We start from the raw sequence: 22,329 nt of genomic DNA on the forward strand, positions 1-22,329 counted from the left end.
TGGGCAGCGCCTCCTGCCCCCAGTCTCAGCTCCTGCCAACCACGGACGGATTTTCTGTCCCTGTGGTTTTACCTCCACGCCTCCATATGAACACAGCCGTGCAGTGTGTGGGCTCTGCGGCTGGCTCCTCCGGCTCGGCGCCTGGCTCCTCCGGCTCGGCGGCTGGCTCCTCCGGCTCGGCGCCTGGCTCCTCCGGCTCGGCGGCTGGCTCCTCCGGCTCGGCGCCTGGCTCCTCCGGCTCGGCGGCTGGCTCCTCCGGCTCGGCGCCTGGCTCCTCCGGCTCGGCGCCTGGCTCCTCCGGCTCGGCGCCTGGCTCCTCCGGCTCTGCGCCTGGCTCCTCCGGCTCGGCGCCTGGCTCCTCCGGCTCGGCGCCTGGCTCCTCCGGCTCGGCGGCTGGCTCCTCCGGCTCTGCGGCTGGCTCCTCCGGCTCGGCGCCTGGCTCCTCCGGCTCGGCGGCTGGCTCCTCCGGCTCGGCGCCTGGCTCCTCCGGCTCGGCGCCTGGCTCCTCCGGCTCGGCGGCTGGCTCCTCCGGCTCTGCGCCTGGCTCCTCCGGCTCGGCGCCTGGCTCCTCCGGCTCGGCGGCTGGCTCCTCCGGCTCGGCGCCTGGCTCCTCCGGCTCGGCGGCTGGCTCCTCCGGCTCGGCGCCTGGCTCCTCCGGCTCGGCGCCTGGCTCCTCCGGCTCGGCGCCTGGCTCCTCCGGCTCTGCGCCTGGCTCCTCCGGCTCGGCGCCTGGCTCCTCCGGCTCGGCGCCTGGCTCCTCCGGCTCGGCGGCTGGCTCCTCCGGCTCGGCGGCTGGCTCCTCCGGCTCGGCGCCTGGCTCCTCCGGCTCGGCGGCTGGCTCCTCCGGCTCGGCGCCTGGCTCCTCCGGCTCGGCGCCTGGCTCCTCCGGCTCGGCGCCTGGCTCTTCCGGCTCGGCTGATACCCAATTCACCGAGTTGTTGGAGCTTGTCTGCAGAGCTCGCCTCTTCACAGCTTTGCAGACCCACCAGCCGCGCCCGAGAATTCCAGTTGCCCTGCAGCCTCACCAGCAGTTGCTCGTGTCGGGCTTTTAATAAAGTGTCCGTCTCTCTCGTGCAGCGTCACCGTGTGTGTCTTACACGGGAGGACGTTGCTGCACGGTGTCCTGCTAGCTTCTGCTGTAGGACAGCATGACGCGGCTGAACGTGTCCACATGCCCCTGCCTCGTGGGCCTCCCTGCCCGCCCCGCCCAGGTCATCACAGCACCGCGGTGAGCGCCCTGCGCTGCCCGGAGGCCTCCCACCAGCTGTCCGTCCCACGCACGATAGCGTGTATGTGTCAGCGCGCCTCTCAGTTCGCCCCCTTCCCTGCCCGTGTCCGCAAGTCCACCGTCCACGTCTGTGTGTCTGTTCCTGCCCTGCAGCAAGGTGTGTTGGCCCCATTTGTCTAGATCCCACGCAGATGTGTTACTATATGGTATTTGCTTTGCTGTCTCTGACACACTTCACTCCGTACGTGTGTGTGCATTAGTCGCTCAGTCGTGTCCAACTCTTTATGACCCCATAGACTATAGCCCACCAGGCTCCTCTGCCCAAGGGATTCTCCAGGCAAGAGTACTGGAGTGGGTTGCCAGTTGCGTCTCCAGGGGATCTTCCCGACCCAGGGATCAAACCTGGGTCTTCCACGTTGCAGGCAGATTCCTTACCGTCTGAGCCCCCAGGGAAGCCCCTCACTGTGTATAACAGGCTCTAAGTTCTTACTGTGGTTCTAAATTGTATTTTCCTACTGATGCATTCTATTGAGCCTCTCTTCGTGTGCATATTTGCATCTGTAGATCTTTTTTTTGGGGGGGGGGTTACCATCTTTTCAGGCATTTTGCCCGTTAACAAGATGGATTGTTTGGATTTTCTTATTATTGAGTTTTGACAATTCTTTGTAAGTTCTAGCTACACATCCTTTATTAGAAAAAGCAAGACACTTCAGAAAATCATCTACTTTTGCTTTATTCACTACGCCAAAGCCTTTGATGGTATGGATCACAACAAATTGGAAAATTCTTCAAGAGATGGGAATATCGGACCACCTGACCTGTCTCCTGAGAAATCTGTATGCAGGTTAGGAAGCAACAGTTAGAACTGGACATGGAACAACAGACTGGTTCCAAATAAGAAAAGGAGTACATCGAGGCTGTATATTGTCACCCTGCTTATTTAACTTCTATGCAGAGTACATCATGAGAAACGCTGGACTGGAAGAAACATAAGCTGGAATCAAGATTGCTGGGAGAAATATCAATAACCTCAGATATGCAGATGACACCACCCTTATGGCAGAAAGTGAAGAGGAACTAAAGAGCTTCTTGATGAAGCGAAAGAGGAGAGTGAAAAAGTTGCTCTAAAACTCAACATTCAGAAAACTAAGATCATGGCATCTGGGCCCATTGCTTCATGGCAAATAGATGAGGAAACAATGGAAACAGTGGCAGATTATTTTGGGGGCTCCAAAGTTGCTGTAGATGGTGACTGCAGCCATGAAATTAAACGATGCTTGCTCCTTGGAAGGAAAGCTGTGAGCAACCTACTCAGTGCCCTGTCCAGGCCTCCTGGTCGTTTCCCCAGATGCCTACAGGCAGCTCCTGGTTGAAATGTAAGACACTGTCGGCACTTTGGAAAACACGTCTGGCTGTTCCTCAGTGACCAGATGACTAGCAATTAAATGTCAAAATTAAAGGAATGACTTAGGGCTTAACCGTCAAATGTTCTTCACGTGAGCTGTCCTGCGTGCTTAATCACTCAGTCAAGTCCGACTCTGCGACCCCATGGACTGTATCCCACCAGGTTCCTCTGTCCGTGGGATTCTCCAGACAGGAATACTGGACTGGGTTGCCGTGCCCTCCTCCAGGGGAAACTTGCTGACCCAGGAATTGAACCCGCATCTCCTGTGTGTTCTGTAATGCAGGCACATTCTTTATCCTCTGACCCAGGAAGTCCATGCTTAAATATAAGCCTCAAAGAATTAAAAACAGACGTTCAAACAAAAACTTGCACAGGAGTGTTCGTAGCACCACGTTCACCATAGTCAAAAAGTGGCGGTAGCCCCGCGAGTAAGGAGGAGATCAATAAGAACACGAACAGGAAGCTCCCTGGTGGTCCAGTGGCCCAGGTTCCGGGCTTCCACTCCAGAGGGCTTGGGTTTGACCCACACGCCCTGGTGTGACTGAAAAAGATGAAGATAAAAGGTGGCCCGTTCTTTTGGCTGCAGCAGAAACAAGTGAAGTGCTGACTCTTCCTCAGCGCAGCTGGGCCCCGGAAACATGGTGCTCAGTGAAAGGAGCCAGTGCCCGGGGCGTGCTGTGCGAAGCGTCCAGAACAGGCTGCCGTGGAGGCGGACGTCAGGTCAGTGTTTGCCGGGGGCGGGGTGGGGATGCAGGGGGTGAAGGGCACCGGGAGAGTGTGGGGGTCTCTTTTTCCTAACGAGCCCAAGTAGGCCGGTTTCAGCTGCTGTCTGTGTGAGAGCGCACAGGCGGAGCAGAGAGCTGTGGTCGGCATGAGGTCTGCCCACCCCAGCCCCGCAGTCCCAAGTGTCTTCTCCCCGTTGTTCCCTTCTCTCCTTGGGATTTCGTTTCAGGGTGATACAAAAATGCCCTGCGCTTGGCGGTTGTGATGGTTGCACAGCTCTGAACACTGAATCACTGTGCATTTTCAGTAGGCGAGCGTTGCGATGTGTGAATTTAATCTCAATAAAACCGCTACAAAGCTGCGCTGGCCTGTTTCTCTCTTCTGCTGATGATCCGCTCGACTCCTTCGCAGAGGCTTGTTTTTTTTCTTTCTTTGCTGGAAATTCCTCCTTTATGCCCACCGGCCTGGGCTCAGCGGAAGGTGTTTCTGGAAGCCGGGCGTACAGTTTCCGGGCTGCCGCAGCCTAGCCGTGTCTTCCGTCTCTGGACCCTGAACAACTCCGACTCCTCCATCCCGCCCCTGCTCAGCTGTGCCCCCTGCTGGCCGTCCCGGGAGCCGTTTGCATGTCCCTGCGGCCTTCCTCCCCAAGCTGAAGGGTGATGGAAAGACACGGAGCGGACTGATCGAGGTCTTGGCCCTCTGCTTGCTTGGCTGAGATGTAGGAACGGAATAAAACCTGCAGGGTGAGGGTGGAAGGAGGAAAGGGAACCGCAGGCGGGTGGTGGAGAGCCGAGTGGGGAGGCCAGTTGCCCGTCCCGGGCAGGGCTGGGCTTTGGCCAGCAGAGCCACGGCCACACATCCCGTCCCGCTGCCGGCTGTAGGCCAGGCCAGGTCTGCAGGGGATGCCAGGCCTGCATCCGGGTGGCTCAGGCCTGGTGGGCCTTCCTGGGGTCCCAGGGGATGGACGGGAGGGGCCAGGGGGACCCCCTCTCCCCGCAGGAGGGTCTGGGTAGGGGTGGGGTGAGCTGGAGGGCAGAGGCTGGGGTAGAGGGAGGCGGCTGCCCTGGAAAACGTGGTCTCGGGCCTTCTGGACTTTCTGACACAGAGGGTCTCGGCTGGGGTCACTAGCCTAGGTCCCTAGGGTGCACACCCCAAGTGATCTCTGTAACCCTACAGGCCTCAGTGCAAGAATAGCACTTTTAAAGGATGTGGAAAACACCTCCCCCCCTCAACAGAAATCAGCAAAGACTGTGTAACTCAGACCATCTAGCCCACAAAGCCTGAAATATTTGCCTTTCAGCTCTTGATGCAGAAAGTTTGCTCATTACTGCTGTAAATCCTGAAGTGTGGGGACCACCCCGCCCACTGAGTGCTTCCTTAGGTTCCAGCCTCCTCTGCCCGATTGTCCGAGAAAGGCTCGTCTTCCAGGTGTAAAGGGAAGTGAGCTCAGGTTGGAGAGAAGGAAAGACGCGTGTGCCCCGTGGGGACCTGTCCTGGACACAGACAGGAGGTTGTAAGGTTGCTGAAAAGGAGCCTCTGTGTCGGGGTGCACCTGTCGTTGCTGGCTGCCCTGGGAGGGGGCCCACGTGGTGGGGGTGCGGGTCAGCTACCGCACTCGCCCCCCTGCCCCCAGCCTCGAAGCCTCTGTGTCCACCTTGCCCCCTGCCTGGCTCATCGCAGGCCCCGGACGACTCCCTGGAGGACTGACTCCCTCAATTCTCTCGACAGGGTCAGTCGGAGCGTCTCCCCGACACCAACATGAACAAGCGCAGCAAGTTGAGTGACCAGGCCACACGCTGACCAGTGGGCACCAGGCCAGGTTAGTCCAGGGAGCTCTCGCTGCGTGGGTCTCACTCCAAACAACGTTCGAGAAATGCTGTAACCAAACGATTACAAAATGTATCATAAGAGTAAAAGTATAGAGAACAGGGTAAGAGATGCCATGGAAACCCTGATGCTGGGGAAGACTGAAGGCGGGAGGAGACGGGGACGACAGAGGGTGAGATGGTTGGATGGCATCACCGACTGGACGGACAGGAGTTTGGGTGAACTCCGGGAGTTGGTGATGGACAGGGAGGCCTGGCGTGATGCAGTCCATGGGTCTCAAAGAGTCAGACACGACTGAGCGACTGAACTGACCTGAAACACCCAAGTCAGATATTACCCCTAGTCGTGCGTGGCGTGGATCAGAGCCACTGAGGCCCGGGAACGCTCGGAGGGCCCCGAGCCCGCAGAGCCGCCCCTGCGTCGTGTACCCCTCCCTCCGGGCCGCCAGCCAGGTCCCAGAGTCCCCCCCACCAGACTTTCTCTTCCGCTTCACGCGGCCTGTCTCTGAGTCGCGCAGGGCGCTCCTGTGTGTTTCCAGCCCGACCACGTGGTGTTGCGCGGTTTCTGGTTCGCTGCCTGTCTGCCCTCGGCGCTGTATTTCCGAGGTTCCCCGCCCCCGCAGACGCGTGCCTGCTCTGATCTGCTTCACTTCTGTGGGGTTTGCAAGCAGGACCGTGCCTGGACGCTCGTGCATTCTCCTGTCCTGGGCGCTGGGTCACTTCTGACCCCACATCGCAGAAACCCTGCTGTCAGCGTAAGCTCAGGCCACGGCGGCTGCCCAGGCCCACCTGCACGTCCACCATGAGGGGCCAGCCCGGAGCCCCCGGGGGCTGCCTGGCTCTGGCCGCACGGGCGTGAAGCGGCCCCTCCTCCCGGGTGGACTTGCTGCTCCTTTGGAGCATCCTTGAATCCTCCTTGGATTCATCCGCTGAATCCAAGCGGATGAGCTCCTTTTCCTGGTTTCCTGGCCCCTCCAGGCTCCCTTTCTGTGAAGCCTGCTCATCCCTTTTCCTGTTCTCCCAGGTTTTTTTTTTTTTGTTTTTTTTTTGCTCATCCCCCGTGCGGGCTGTCTCCCCGGGGGCCCGAGCTGCGCCTTAGCGCAGCCGTCCAGGCGGTGTCCTCAGAGGTGGCCCCACGTCCCGGTGTCCCCGGCTCCGGCTGCGGCCTCGCTGTGGGAACGCCGCCAGGGGGAGCAGCTGCTCCACTGACTGCGCGTCCCCGCCGCGCAGGGCTCCAGGACCCGCCGGCCCGGCCCGGGAGGGCGCAGCGCGGGCGGGCGCCCCAGGAGCGGCCGCCCGGAGAGCACGTGGAGCCTGCTTGCCCAGCCCGGCCACGCCCTTCCCGAGCGGGGCCTGGGCACAGGCTGCCCTTTCTGTCCACCTGCCCGTGGGAGGAGCCCCCCAGGACCCCCTATCATGGGCTGCACCCCCCACCCCGGGCTGCACACCCCACTCCCCACACAGTTAGGGTCACTTTGCTCCAGGAAGCGAGTCACTCACACGACGGCTCGGGGGTAGTGCCAACCTCCTTCTTTGAGTCCGGGGGCCCTTGTTAGAGCCAACTGGAGGTCGCCCCGCAGGCGAGGGGGCCTGTCCCTCACTGTCCCGGGGACCTCATTCCCAGACTCCGAGGGTCGAGGCTGCGCCCTGCCCCGCTCTGGGCACTGGCCGCAGCAGCTGCTCATCTCAGGAACGCTCAGTCTCTGTGGCTCCTGTCTCTCCCTCTGCTCCCTGGGGGTCTTCTGTGATTGGTTCCATCTCCTCTGGGGCTTTGGCTGCCCTGGGGAAGGGACCACATCCTGTCCTTGGCCACCTACCCATGTCCTGGGCTCTGGGCCTGTCTCCTGATGTCCCTGAAGATGGTCCTCCCTGACTCTGATTCCTGCCCGGGGAGTGCTGAGCACCCCTCTTCAAATGAAAGCTACCCTGAATTGCAGTAGGAGAAACGAAATGAGCGCAGCGTTTTATCCATGAGATCTTATTTAATGACTCATTTTACAGCACTTGCTCACCATAAAGTCAGTCAGTGAGAACGATGATGCTTCAGCGCCCGGATCACCATCCCCAGCCCCACCCTGTGCCCCCTGCTCAGCCCCAAACTATCCTGTCTCACACGGAAGAGAACCAGCAACGGTCCCGGTTTTATGAGCCCCCCCACTCCATCCCCCCCCCCCCACCAACATGCACTGGGACAGCCTTCAACTCAGGTGAGAACGGGGCAGACAGGGAAACACTTGAGGCTGGGCTGCTAACTCTATCAGCAAGGGGAGGTTGTCGCGGCTGTTCAGCCTCTAGGTCGGGTCCTGCTCTCTGCGCCCCAGGGACTGCAGCGCTCCAGGCTCCTCCATCCTCCACTGTCTCCCAGAGTTCACAGTCACGTCTAGATCCCACCACTCCATCCTAAAGGAAATCGACTGTGAATATTCCTTGGAAGGACTGATGCTGAAGCTGAAGCTCCAATCCTTTGGCCACCTGATGTGAAGAACCGACTCATTGGAAAGGACTCTGATGCTGGGAAAGATGAAAGGTGGGAGGGCAAGGGGACGACAGAGGATGAGATGGTTGGATGGCATTACCGGCTCGATGGACGTGAGCCTGAGCAAACTCCAGGAGTTGGTGATGGACAGGGAGGCCTGGCGTGCTGCAGGCACAGGCTCGAAAAGAGTCGAACACGGCTGAGTGACTGACCACCAACACCACAGGCACACGGCTCTACGCCAAAGCTGCCTCTGTCTACGCTGGTCTCCCCTGGGGAAGTTAGAGAGCATCCACTGGCTGTTCCTGCTTAAGTAAGAGTCTTGTGCACGTGAAACTCTTGGGAAATTGGTGAAGGATAGCAACCAGAATGCACTCTTTGCACGCAGTGGGCTTCCAGAAGCAGAGATGACGAGTGAAATAGACGGGTGTCCGAGGGCTGTTCAAACAACATTCCTAAATTATATTTTGAGAGAAGGCTGTTTCCCGACGCTGCTCAACTGTGACTCAAGTGGGCAGCTCCGTCCTTACCCTCTGACCTTGGGGAAGCATTGCAAAGGCTGGGTCCCCTCTGTCTGCATAACCCACATCCCCTGCAGCGCCCAGCACGCGCTGCTCTGCTTGGGGGCCACTACGCATGCAAACGCACATGTCCCAGGTGAGGGATGTACGTGTGGACCCCCATGCCCAGTGCCTCCTCCGCAGACACCACGGGAGGCCCCCCCCCGTGACGCTGACCTCAGCGCCCCCCGCCCTCCTCCACCAGATCCGATGGCGGGGGGATGAGGTCGCGGGGGTTCATCCTGGCCACCAGGCAGACGTCGTAGCTGTCGTGCATGAGGACGTCGACGGCCACGACGTTCCACTGGTTCTCCCAGGGGTCCAGCTCCAGGATCTCCTTGCAGATAACCTCGTGGCGATCTGAAAAGCAACAGAGAAGGGCGGCACTGAACCCAGAGGCCGTCGTCGCCGTTTCGCAGCTTCCGCTAGAAGGCGCTGCGCTCCAGAAGTCGGCTAACAGCGTGAACATCGCACCGCGGCAGACACGGTGCTTCTGACATTTCAGGAATGAAGAAAGGCTGCGTGACACCTCACATTCAGGTGTTCCTCAGACAGGCCATGACTGAGTTGTACACGCACTGTGGAATGGTCCCCACAGTCAAGCTTTTCACACACCGCTCACCCCACATGATCCCCCTGTGTGTTGAGAACACTTAGCAAATCTCAGGTACACAATGCAGTGTTGTTTTCTGGTTGTTTTTTTTCTGCCAAACAGCTTCTAGGATCTTAGTTTCCTGACCAGAGATTGAACCTGGGCCGCAGCTGGGATAGCCCAAGTCCTGACCACTGGACAGCCAGGGGGCTCCCAGTACCGTCAGCTGCAGTCCCCCGCCAGGCCTTAGATCCCAGAACGCCCTCAGCTTGGAGCTGGAGGTCTGGACCTTCCGACCAGCATCTCCTCGTCTGCCCTGCCCACCCTCCCCGAGTCCCCGGCACTCCCGTCTCCACTGTCTGCTTCTGTGAGTTTGGTTATTCTGGAGTCCGTGTCTCACTGAGACCACACGGGGATGGTGTTTCGGTCTGGATTGTCCCGCTTAGCACCACGTCCCCAGGTTCACCCTTGTGTGGAGTCACGAACGGCTCTTTGTGACCCAGCGACTGTAGCCACCAGGCTCCTCTGTCCATGGGATTCTCCAGGCAAGAGTACTGGCTGCTGTTTCTGCCTTCAGGGGATCTTCCTGAGCCACTGAACTCATATTTCTGATCTTCTCTGTCTCCCCTTCTTATTTTTGGATTATTTGAATTTCTGTCTCTCTTTTTTGCTTCCCTGGGTCTCTCTTGTGCTGCGCAGGCTTGCCTCTTTCGGAGCACAGGCTCCAGACCAGCGGGCTCAGCAGCTGCAGCTCATGGGCTTAGTTGCTCTGAGGCATATGGGATCTCAGTTCCCCGATCAGGGATCAAACTGGCGTCCCCTGAACTGCAAGGCAGTTTCTCAGCCACTGGACCACCAGAGAAGTCCCTGGATTGCTTGAATATTTTAAATATCCCATTTTAATTTATCTTGAGATTTTAAGCCTCCTTATTTTTCTTTGTTTAAAAAAAATTTTTTTTATTAAGCATGTTTTTTCTACAGCTATTTTTCAGTAGTTGTTCTAAGGGTTGCAGTGCCTTTGAACGGACTGTTTGCATTTATACCTCATCACGTAAGTGGAGCAGGGAGCTCCCCTCACCGCATCTAGACTCTCAGGCTCTCCACCCCTTTCCACTTAATTGTCACGACAGGGAGACGGCCCTCTCTGTGTAACAGTAACCACACTGAGAACACGACCAGACAATGCTAAGTTTTCCAGTCAGCTGCCATTCTCGTGCGCAAGAACTGAAGAGAAGGACGCGTCGCCCATCGCGTTTAGCCCGGCCTCCCCCGGGCTCCTCTGCATGTCTCTCCTCCAGGACGTCTTCTCAGCGATCCCGCTGCCCTTCGCTCAGAGGATCCTCCTCCTCTCTCTGTCTCTCTCTTTAAAGCAGGTTTGCTGGCAAAGCATCCTCTTAGCTTTCCTCCTCCTGAGACAGTTTGATCGTCATTTTGCCTTCAGTTCTGGAGGATGTTTGTGCTGGATTTGTAATTCCAGAGAGCTGGCAGTGTGTGTGTGTGTGTGTGTGTGTGTGTTGTGCTTAGATTTTGCTCCATTGGCTTCTGGTCTCTTTGGTTGGAGAAACCTACAGTCATTCTAATAATTTTTCCTCATATGTTCTCTTATTTTTCTCTGGCTCTTAAACATTCAGTTCAGTTCAGTCACTCAGTCGTGTCCGACTCTTTGCGACCCCGTGAATCGCGGCACGCCAGGCCTCCCTGTCCATCACCAACTCCCGGAGCTCACTCAAACTCACGTCCATCGAGTCGGTGATGCCATCCAGCCATCTCATCCTCTGTCGTCCCCTTCTCCTCCTGCCTTCAATCTTTCCCAGCATCAGGGTCTTTTCAAATGAGTCAGCTCTTTGCGTGAGGTGGCCAAAGTATTGGAGTTTCAGCTTAAGCAGCAGTCCTTCCAATGAATATTCAGGACTGATCTCCTTTAGGGTGGACTGGTTGGATCTCCTTGCAGTCCAGGGGACCCTCAGGAGTCTTCTCCGACACCACAGTCCAAAAGCATCCGTTCTTCGGCGCTCAGCCTTCTTCACAGTCCAGCTCTCACACTGTTGTTGTCTCTTTTAAGGGAGTGACTCAGTGGTTGCCGTGTGCTCACAGCACTGTCTCACCAGCACCATCTGGTTGAAGAGCATTTTCGTCACCCCCAGAAAGCAACCCTGTCCCCACTAGCTGTAGGTTCCTGTTCACGCCTCCCCCAGCCCCTGACATCCGATCTGCACACACTTGCCTTTTCTGGGCATTTCGTATGAATGGACTCATCTGGGGTCTTCTGTGACTGCCGTCTTTCCCCGAGCACAACGCTTTCAAGGTTCATTTACACTGTAACCTGTGTCAGCTTCATTCCTCTATCGCCAAGGAACGCTGTATGGATGGCCCGTGTTTTATTTGGCCATTTGTTAGTTTGTTAGTTGATAGACACTCAGGTTGGTCGGGTTTTGCCTGCTACAAACCCTGCAGCTCTGAACACTGGTGCCTGTTTTTGTGTGGACAGATGTTTTCATTTCTCCGGTGTATGTGCTTTGGAGGGGAATTGCTGCTGTCCATGGTGCTACAAAGAGTAACACACACACACACACACACACGCACACACACACGCACACGCGATGTGACTCCAGAAACCTCAGGTTTCAAATTCCACAGAAGCTGCTCCATTTTACATTCCCACCAGCCCTGTATGAGGCTCCAACGTCTCCAGTCCTTGTCAATACTTGTTATTATCTGTTTCTTTTCCTCACAATCACTCTGGTGGGTGTAAAGGATGATCTCACTGTGGCTTTGATTTGCATTTCCCTGGTGGCTGGTCATGTGACTCCCTGGCCATTTCTTTATTTTCATTGGATACATATCTATTCAGATCCTTTGTCAGTTTTTTTAAAAGAGTGTTACTAATAGTTTTCTTTGTATTATTAAGTTGTAAGACTTTTAACAGATTCACAATACAAGTTGCTTATTAGATGTGTGATATTTTCTCCCATCCTGTGGGTTGCACTTTCTCTCTCTTGACATGGCCCTTTGGAGCACAGAAGTTAAAATTTGATGCACAATGCATCTATTTTTTCTTAGTCATGCTTTAAGTTTATATAAGAAACCATTGCCTAATTCAGGAGGATCACAGAGATTTATGCCTATGTTTTCTTCTGAAAGTGTATAGTTTTTTCCTCTTGGGATTAGGTTTTTGATCCATTTTGAGTTCATTTCTGTGTCTGTGTGAGGTCCAAACTTCATTCATTTGCACATGAATGAATATCCAGTTATTGCATGTGGATAGCCAATTATTCCTGCACCATTTGCTGAAAAGGGGATCGTTTCCCCATTGAATTGTCTAGTACTATTATTGGAAATAAATTGGCCATTAAAATAAGGGATCATTTCTGGACTCTCAGATATATCCCATCGATCTCCATGTCTATCATGGTGCCCCTGCCACACCGTCAATTATTACTATATGTGTGAAGGAAGTTTCGAGATTAGGAAGTATGAATCTTCTTCTTTTACAAGATTGTTTTGAGTATTCTGAGTCTTTTGCATTTCCATGTAAATTTTAGGATCAGTTTGTCGATTTTTGTGTGTGCTGTCTTACCATTTATTTGGCTTTCCAATGTCTGTAATGATGTGCAGTTTTCATTGCACAAGTGCTGAGCTTTTTGCAGTCACATTGTGTGTGTGGGTGTTACTTTTGCAACCCTGTGGACTGAGGCCTGCCAGGCTCATCTGTCCATGGGATTTTCCAGGCAAGAATACTGGAGTGGGTTGCCCTTCACTTCTCCAGGGGATCATCCCAACCCAGGGGTCAAAGCCTTGTCTCCTACACTGCAGGTAGATTTGCTACTGTCTGAGCCACTAGAGAAGCCCCTTATTATTTCTGATACTATTATAAATGGAATTTTTTCTTTTTTTAGTAATTATTTGGCTGTGCTTAGTTACAGCACTCGGGACCTTTAGTTGCGGCACGTGGGCTCGAGTTCCCTGACCAGCGATCGAACCCAGGCCTCCTGCGCTGGGAGCAGAGTTAGCTCCCGGACCAGCAGGGCAGTCCTGGAGTTGCTCTCTCGACGTTATTTTTGGAGTGGCCGCTGTGAGCGTATGGAGATACAGCTCATTTGTGTACATTCGTCTCCTGTCCTACAGCCTTGATGAACTTGTGTTAGCTCTGGTAGCTTTCTTCTTTTGTGGATATTTACCTGCTTTCCTGCGTCTGTTCTCAGTTGCAGCACGTGGATCCTCTCTGCGGCAGGCTGGCTTCTCTGTGGTGGGCGTGTGGGCCTAGTGGCCCCCCTGCTTGTGGGATCTTGGTTCCCCAACAATCAGGGATCGAACCCGCCTCTCCTGCACCACAAGGTGAGTCCCCAAGCAGTGGAGCACCAGCCAGGTCCCTCTCGGAGCTTTTCTGGTGGGTCCTTCAGGCTTTCCAAATAAGATACCATGTCCTAGGCAGTTACCTATTCCTCTCCAATCTGGATGCCTTTGATTTGTTTGTTTTCTTTCCTAACTGCCCTGATTAGTACAATGTTGACTAGAAGTGACGGGGTGGGGGGGCGTCGGTCTTGTTACTGGTCTTGGGGGAGAGCTTTCAGTCTGGCCGTATGTCTGATGCTGCCTGTGGAGTTTCATAGACGCCCTTCACTGGGTTGTGCAAGTCCCCTTCTGTCCCCGTGTTTTGGGTTTTTTATACCATGGAAGGTGTTGGATTTTGTCAAATTCTTTTCTGCCTCTCTGGAGATGATCAACCCGATTTTGTCCTTTCTTCTACAGACGCACCAATGGAGCGTCACGTTGGTGAATCTCTGTGGGCCGACTTCGGGCCTGGGTAACTCCTGCTCGCTCACAGTGCGTGATTCTCTCCACATTGCTGTGTGCAGTCTGCCAGTCTTCATTGACAACTTTGGCTCCGTATTCACTCAGGGATAGTGGCCTGCGGTTTTCTTGCAATGTCTGTGCAGTTTTGTTGTCAGGGAAATACTGGCCTCATCAGAAGAGCTGGAAACGCTCCCTCCTCTCCTGTATCCTGTGAGTCTGTGACGCACTGGTGCCATGAGCGCGGATCTTTCTGAATTGTAACCTTGGCCTCCTCAGCCTGTGCTGGAGGTGGACAACAGAGGCTGTGAGCCTGTCTGTTACCCGGGTGAGTCCCAGGACTCCGGGCAAGAACTGTGAAGAGTCTGGGACTCTGCTAGCGAGCTTGCTGCAGCTCCATGGATACCGGCAGATGGCCCGCAACTCCCAGGTCTGGAGGAAGGACCCAGTGCACCCGCATTTTAAAGCTGCCAGTAACTTGAGCTCCAAGCCCCACGGCAGTGCGGAGAGTGCCACCCGAACAGTCAGTGGGCTGCACTGCAGGAGGGGAGCCCCAAGCGCAGCCACTGGGAGCTTTTATAATGGCCCGTAAGCGTGACTGACGGCCCTTGCAGTGTTTAACTCTGTCTCCTGGCCCCCAGCTATGCTTCTTTTTAAAGTATTTTATTTCTATGTGTGTGTTTGCCTGCGCTGGGCCTTAGCTGTGTGTGGCATGCAGCATCATCAGTCTCCATTGCAGCCTGCAGGGTCTAGTTCCCTGACAAGGGGTGGAACCTGGCCCCCCTGCACTGGGCACTCAGAGTCTTCGCCACCCAGGAAAGCCCCACTTCCTACTCCTACTTGGCTTGGACGCCTGTTTTTAGTGAAGCAAAACCTAACGAAACGGAATGGGGGAGACAGATTTTGGGAGACACAGTGTGTCTCACGTCTGAAAACGCGCCCCCTACTTGGCGATTCGGCAGGTATGGTGGTGCGGGGAGAAGGTGACTCCCGTAGGCGTTTGAAAGCAGTGGCCTCCCTTTCTTCTGGCTTCCGGCGTCCTGTTTCCTAAGGGTGGCTCCTCTGATTCCCGACCCTTTCTACGAGACGAGCCCTTTCTCTCCGGGACTCTCGGGACCCTCCTGTGTCCCCGGCATCCTGCGCTTCACTTCACGTCCGTTTCCTCCCACTCTGCTGGGATGGCTGTTTCCTTTCATCGGGGGACTTCAGTTCCAGGAAACTCTCCTCATTTACTGCAGGGGTGTTTCATCCAGCCGTTGTCTCTATTTCTTTTCTCTCTCTTTTTTTTTCTTTACTAAAACGCCTATTATTGAAATATTGGACATTGCAGACATACTCTGCCTTCCCCTCCAGGTGCTGAGATGTCCCTTCCACCCTGCACCCCAGGTTCTCTGCCGTAGATTTCTCTCCTATCGTGTTCGTAACCTCCAGGAGCCCTCTGGCACCGACGCACACTCTCTCTCTCCTCTCCAAGGACACGTCTCCTCCTGGCATAGCCTGTTTGCTCCAGCCTGTTCCTTCGTTTCTGTGTTTTGATTTCTCTCTGTTATGTACATGCTTTCCGCGGAGGTCTGATGATTCCCAGCTGTTTGCTATCTGTAACAGAGGGACACCATGGAAGCCTTTTCTGTGCGGTTCCTTAGGGGGTGAGTTGCTTTCCCTTTCCGGGGACGGGGGTTGCTGGTCAATCCCCAGGGGAGAATTATCCAGTCTCCTGACTAGAAGGTACAGCCCATGTCTGGGAGCCAGAGAAGGAAGAAAGCTGATGCTCTCGAGGTTCAGGATGTAGCTGTTCTCTTAAGTTCCCTGTTTTTATCACTGATCACCTCCCCCACCCCGCCCCGTCCTCGGCTTCTGTCTTTGTTGGGGTGTGGGAGGGCATGGCGGGGGTCTCCTTCCTGCCTCTGTCCCCATGTGGTCAGCATCAGCCCACTCCCCTCCCACAGTCGCGTGTCCGCTCCCAGGCTCTGTGGTTTCTGCTTCCTTTTCCTGTTGCCAGGTGAGCGCTGAGCTCCTGTGTCTGGGCAGCTACTCATCCACCCACGTAAGTGCTTCCAACTCTGTGTTGCTACTGTCCCCTGTCCCCTTCTCTCTGTCTGACTGTGTTCATCCCACGTACTGTCCTTTTCAGGGAGTGTGGGAGAAAACAGAGGTGTCCCACCCACCATTTTAACCAAAACCCTATCACTGTATTTATTATGTGCTCTGGTGTCCATCGAGCTGAGCTCAGTTGCTCAGGCACGTCCGCCCCTCGCGACCCCGTAGACTGCGGCCGCCGCGCTTCCCTGTCCGTGTCTCCTGCAATGGCAGGCGGGTTGTGTACCACGGAGCCACCAAAGATGCCAGAGAAATTTCTTGACTGTGGTTTTCTGAGTTAATACGTGGGACGCGCAGGCTTGTGCTGAGTAAGAAGAGAAAATTCAGTGCCTGTGTTCAGGTCCTGAGATCCCTATTTCATCACGAGCACCCCTGTGACAACTCAGTCATCCAGTCCCGGACAGTCTGCTGTCTTCGAAGCAAATAATTAAAATGGACTTTGAGAGCTTGCCTGGTAAACCCATCCCCCTCTGGCTAGAAGCATTATGGATCCATTACTGCTCCAGGAGAAGAGGTTGGCTCAGACAGTCTTGAAAACAGGATATCAGCTCTCTAACTCAATATGATACAAAGGAAGGTAAGACAAGGAACGAGATGAAGCAGTGTATCTTCTGGATCCTTAGACACTGATTACCGGCCACTGCTCCGGAGGTCCCGAGCCTGCCCTGCGTCTTGCCTTCTGCTCCAGAGAGAGCCCACAGCCAGAGGACAGAGGGCAGGGGTTCTGTGGTTTGTTCTTCCTTTTCCTGTTGCCCGGTTGGCGCTGAGCTCCGTCACTGCTGGAGGGGAGCCCTAGAGGTGGGGGTGGGGGGAGGTCGGGCACGTGGGCTCTCTCCTGCCCCTCCCAGGCCTCCCCACACTCGTGGCTCCAACGAGGACCCTGACAAGATCTCCTTGTCCTGCCAGGGTTCTCGCTACTGTGACAGGAACTGCCTTTATGTGAGCGTCTGATGGTTAATATAAAAGATATTTTGTTGTTCAGCCGGTAAGTCTTGTCTGACTCTGCGACCCCATGGAGCGCAGCACACTAGGCTTCCCTGTCCATCACCATCTCCCAGAGTTTGCTCAAACTCATGTCTGTTGAGTCGGTGATGCCATCCAACCATCTCGTCCTCTGTCGTCCCCTTCTCCTCTTGCCCTCAATCTTTCCCAGCATCAGGGTCTTTTCCAATGAGTCAGCTCTTCGCATCAGGTGGCCAAAGTATAATAATAAAAGCTATTAGAACCATTAAAAATACATTTTGGAAAATTCTGTGAAGAACAAATAGAGAGAGGAAAATGGAAGCTTCTTGTTATGGGGCCGTTCACGCATAAAAAACTAGTAAGCATGTGCTTTTGGCGGACTTGGTTAGAGTTCCGTGCTCTCACCACCAGGGGCCCAGGTTTGATCCCTGGTTGGGGAACTAAGATCCCACAGCCCACGTGGCCAAGACGAAAGCAAAAAAGTCATAAGTAAAGCCCTGTAGCCATTGTCCAGCTGTAAAAATGACCCGCACACCACCAGTGTTGTAAGATCTATTCTTGCCATTCCCAGCACCCAGTCCCCATTCAATTAAAAAAAACATCTGCTAGGGTAGATTAACACACATTTCAGAGAGCATATCATTTTCATCTATAAAACCCTCTACACAGTCTCACTCGTTCATAACGTTTTTCCTTTTTCTTCCTCTCTTATGAAAAGCTACAGCGAAAAAAGTGAAACCCTTAGTGCCCTGGTTGTGTCCAACTCTGCGAACCCCCGGACTATGTCCCACCAGGCTTCTCTGTTCATGGGATTTCCCAGGCAAGAATACTGGAGTGCGTTGCCATGCCTTCCTCCTGGGGACCAAAGTTGGGTCTCCCGCATTGCGGGCAGATTCTTTACTGTCTGAACCACCAGGGAAGCCCCTACCACACCGTTATCATCACGACCTAACAAAACTACCAGTTCTTTATGGTATTAATACTCCAGTCCATCTAACACTTCAGTCCACATTCAAATGCCCCAGATTATCTGAAAAAAATATCTTTCTGCAGAAGACTTGTTTGAATCAAGAGCCTAATAAGGCACACTCATGTCAGGCTCACAGATCTCCAAAGCCTCTTAGTTGCTAATGGAAATTTTAACTTAAACATATTTATGCGCTTTCAGCACGAGGGCAGGCGTGCCACGGGCTCGGCTTTCTTCAGGGGCTCTGCCATTTTTATCTGGCGTGCATCCAAAGTTGGGAGTGCTCCCGAGGCATGTTTTTCCTAGACCTGTCCTGGCCTCGAGCATCCATTAGGGAGGTTAGAGTGGGACTTCTCGTCATTTTTGCTGTAAGTGCTTTCCACCTTAGTTACCAGGGCAACTAATCAAACTCTGGAGACAGCCGCTTATTAGATTTATGCATATTTAAGATTCTCCCTGTTGCATTAAAAGTTATAAATCCATACCGCAGATTGCAACAACGGAAGCAGTGAGATTTATGGAGACTGAGTCTGGTGATGAATGCATGGGTTAGGTATTATCTTAGAAGTGCTTTCAAGCAATCTGTCTCGAGTGGCTGCAGTGCAAGAGTAAGACTTTCCTTCGGGGACAGGCGCCGCTGGTACCAGCACTGCCGGTTACTCCTGTTCCGTGGGCTCCTCGTGTGTTTAAGCTCTACAGTCAGGCATCAGTCCTCCTCCCCTCGTGTTCAACTCCTTCTCATTTCGGGGCCGCCGTGTGCCAGGCACGTTACAGACCCGACCCCACCCACCGAGGAGGGGGCAGCCCCCACCCCGAGGGTGGAAGGCCCAAGGTCAGAGGTCACCGACTTTGAGTCAGTCTCCTGAGAGGGCCACAGGCAGGAAGGCCGGGGGTCTCCAAACGGGGGAAACAGGCTGCAAGTGTCAGACACTTTTTCTCTTTTTCTCTCTCCCTAAAGCGGCAGGAGCAAAGGAACTACAAAGGTTACGATTTTTCCTTCTTGATACAAATTTACAAAGGTTTCTCTTAAAATTCTGTGTCGTCATGACAACACCTGGCTCCACACGCACTGTTGTTGAGCCTTGAGCTGAGAATGCAGTTTCCTTATGGAAATGTTCGTCTTAAGCCGTGTCAAGGTACCTGTGCATTTACCCCAGACTCTGCCTGCAAGTCGGTTCCGCCCAAGACTCAGAACCCACTCGACCAACCAGGATGTTTCAGTCATGCATTGTGCTCCTAATCTGTGCTAATGAAACTGTATATTTGCTTAGAAGTCTGCCTTAAAGATTTCACGCCGATCGTTTGGTGGCCCGGGAAGACTCACCTGGTGCCAAGGTTATCTCAGTGCGTGTTGCGGGTGAGGGGCCTGGTGCCAGTCTCTGAGTTTGAGACACTCCCTTTCTCTAATTAGCGTTCACTTTCATGCATTGGAGAAGGAAATGGCAGCCCACTCCAGTGTTCTTGCGTGGAGAATCCCAGGGACGGGGGAGCCTGGTGGGCTGCCGTCTGTGGGGTCCCACAGAGTCGGACACAACTGAAGCGACTTAGCAGCAGCAGCAGCAGGAGCTATATAACATCCAGCTAAGACTAGCAGCGGAGCACTCTTTCTGCCCTCTTCTGATGTCTGTGTCAGAAGCTTTCTCTATCTCTATTATACTGTAATAAAACTTTAATACACAAAAGCTCTGAGCGATCAAGCCGCGTCACTGGCCCCGGATTGAATTCCTTTCCTCCCGCGGCCAAGAATCCCGCCGTCTTTCGCCGCTCAGCAGCAGCCTTTCAGCCCACCCCCGTCTTGGGACTGTCTGTAGGGTCGGTTAAGGGCGGTGCCGCGGCATTTCCAGCCCCGTGGGTACCTGCTCCGTGGAAGCCCCCGCAGACATACAGCTTCCCATCCACGGCGCCCGCACTGGTGGAGTTGGAGCGCAGCGCGAGCAGGGGCACGGGCATCGGGGGCCCCTCTCTCCAGAAGTCCCCGTCTGGGTTGTAGATCTCCACCACGTCCAGGCACTTCCGGACCTGGCCCTTGTCCCGGCCGACGCAGCCGATCCCACCTGCGGAGCAGACACAGGACAGAGTGACCTGGGTGGGGCGTCCCCGTGGGCATGCCCCCTGCCTGCGTGGCCCGCACCCCAGGCTCATAGCCTGGGCATTCTCATTCACTGGCACTTCTCCCGGGGTGCTTTCTTTCTTTTTTAAAATTAATTATTTTAATGGAAGGATAATTGCTTTGCAGAATTTTGCTGTTTTCTGTCAAACCTCAACCTGAATCAGCCATAGATCTACACACGTCCCCTCCCTGTTGAGCCTCCCTCCCATCTCCCTCCCATCCCACCCCTCTAGGTTGATACAGAGCCCCTGTTGGGGTTCCCTGGGACATACAGCAAATTCCCGTTGGCTCTCTAGTTTACATATGGTGATGGAAGTCTCCACGTTACTCTCTCCACACGTCTATCCTGAGATACTTGCTAAGCAGTGGTGAGGCCCGCTGTGCACACCGCCAAGCCCAACCCCATTGACCCCTGGTGCCTGTCGGTCTGTGCTCACGCTCAGGGCAGACGCACACTGGCTCTCAGGGACCCTCCCTTGAGAGGAAGACTTTGCCGTCTGAGTGTGAGGGTGGCCCAGTTCCGACATCTACCGTCCTGTGGTCGTGAGGATTCCAGGGACCTGGCTGTCGAGCAAACATCCTTTCCCCTCCTGGTCGCCAGTACGTTTCTCCCTCTCCTCCTGTTTTTGTTTTATTTCTGGCAGCACCGACTCCTAGCTTGTGGGATCTTACCTCCCTGATGAGGGATCAAAAGTGTACCCGGTGCAAGGCAAGGGCAGAGTCCTGACCACCGGGTCCCCTCTCCCTCTCTTCTCAAGGGGCAGGAATCTTCCCAGCTCAGGGCAGGGCCAGCCTTTGGTAAATTTTAGCTGTAGGGTTCAAAGGGAGGCCCCAAACCCGAATGCCCACTGTGTCTTCCGTTTTCGGCAACACGATGTATTCAACAGGTGCTGTCTGCAGCGCGCTCGGGATGAGCTGGGAAAGGACTGAGGCGTATTTCCTGCCGTTAGGAAGCTAAGGGGTGGAAAGCCACACGGACAAATAAACAGAGAGCAGGCATCATGACAGGCACCTCACAGGAGACACGGTTACGCTCGGAAGTCCAGAGGCTGCAACAAGCTCACAGAAACACCACGTACAGAACTATGGCTCTAAGTCCCACCCTCCACCGGGGCAGTGATGGCACAAGGATTTCCAAGCCACCGTAATAAGAAACAGGAGCTTGCCCCACAAGGAGAGGCTGTAAACGTCAGGCTGTCTCTGCCTGTCTGAAGTGCAGCTCCCGGGAAGCGGGTGAGGTCCCTGGAGGGGAAGGCAGTCCTCTCATCGGTGACCTCACTGCACACAGACCCCATCGGATGACCTGCTCTGCATGGCCCATCAGAGTCGGGACGGTGCCAGCCTCCGCTACCCCGGAGGGTCCCAGAAGGGTCGCGGCGGTGGGGGCACTTGGCTCTGGTGTCTACAGCAACACCGAGACCAGCATTGAGACCTCTTGGCTCTCACAGCCTCTGCCCAGAGCGTCGTGCCACTTAGAGACTAATCCCAGGACGCCTGGTGGCGTCTCTTCTGCCATTTAACCCCGTGCCCGCCCATGTGCGGCCAGCGGCCCTCGCCTCAATGTGTGGCCGGCGGCCCTCCCCGCCGTGTGCGGCCCTCCCGCCCACCACCGTGTGGTTTTCAGTCTTCCTTCCTTCGCTGTCGCTCAGTCGCTCAGTCGTGTCCAACTCTCTGCGACCCCATGGACTGCAACACGCCAGGCCTCCCTGTCCTTCACCATCTCCTGACGTTTGCTCAAACTCATGTCCATCAAGTCAGTGATGCCATCCAACCATCTCATCCTCTGTCACCCCCTTCTCCTCCCGCCTTCAATCTTGCCCACCATTGGGGTCTTTTCCAATGAGTCAGCTCTTTGCATCAGGCGGCCAAAGGATTGGAGCTTCCGTATCAGTCCTTCCAATGGCTATTCAGGGTTGATCTCCTTTAGGATGGACTTGTTGGATCTCCTTGCAGTCCAAGGGACTCTCAAGAGTCTTCTCCAGCACCACAGTGTGAAAACACCAATTCTTCGGTGCTCAGCCTTCCTCAGGGTCCAGCTCTCACGTCCGTACTCGTGTTACAGTGCGTGTCGCTCGGCCCTGAGTGAATGCGAGAGGACCGATGGGAATGGCTTGTTCTCACCCGGGTTGGGCCCACCCAGGGTAGAAGCGATGGAGGAGAGTGCGGGAGGAAGCCTTTTCTTCCCCCATTTTGCTGATGGAGTCTGGCCCGTTTCCTGTCTCAGGACACATCCAGGGGTGAAGGCTGTAAGCACAGGAAGCTCTTAGCGCTTTCTCTCTTCTCCGCCTGGATAAATAATTTAGCCCATTACTGTGCCAAGTCTGAGTGGCTGCACTTCCAAGGAGGGGCCACGCGAGCCTCAGTCAGCTGCACTCTCTGACGCTCACAGACCCACTTTCCCCCTGGCGCTGGGGTGGCCAGAAGCTGCTTCGTGCAACAGATCAGGGAGTCTCTGTCCGAGGGGCAGGACGGCTTTAAGGAAGAGGCTTTGTCCGTAGCCGCTGACCCTGGCAACCACCCGTCAGGTAAGAACGAGACCGCTTAGCTCCCGCTCCCTGAGATGGGGAGGGCGGTTGCCGGGCTGGTTTCTG

At 55.0% G+C, this 22,329-nt stretch overlaps 1 protein-coding gene and 1 long non-coding RNA gene across 3 annotated transcripts in view; one reads left to right on the forward strand and one right to left on the reverse strand.

Annotated features, from left to right (window-relative positions):
- The first annotated feature begins 843 nt into the window (after positions 1 to 843).
- On the forward strand, positions 844 to 17,829 carry LOC139178671 (uncharacterized). The gene is made up of 3 exons (XR_011563104.1): positions 844 to 3,353; positions 5,085 to 5,175; positions 13,013 to 17,829. It is a non-coding gene; the product is annotated as an uncharacterized lncRNA (long non-coding RNA).
- The window catches only part of KBTBD12 (kelch repeat and BTB domain containing 12), a 50,868-nt gene continuing 35,890 nt past the window's right edge, over positions 7,352 to 22,329 (reverse strand). For both annotated transcript variants that reach the window (XM_019984633.2, XM_070777026.1), the window contains exons 5-6: positions 19,485 to 19,682; positions 7,352 to 8,578 (exon numbers count right to left, since the gene is read on the reverse strand). In XM_019984633.2, coding sequence (XP_019840192.2) covers positions 8,397 to 8,578; positions 19,485 to 19,682 — 380 coding nt within the window. In that variant the 3' untranslated portion in view covers positions 7,352 to 8,396. The remainder of the gene's footprint in view (positions 8,579 to 19,484; positions 19,683 to 22,329) is intronic.

Source organism: Bos indicus, chromosome 22, assembly GCF_029378745.1.
Source record: "Bos indicus isolate NIAB-ARS_2022 breed Sahiwal x Tharparkar chromosome 22, NIAB-ARS_B.indTharparkar_mat_pri_1.0, whole genome shotgun sequence".
NCBI classification, from domain to species: Eukaryota; Metazoa; Chordata; class Mammalia; order Artiodactyla; family Bovidae; genus Bos; species Bos indicus.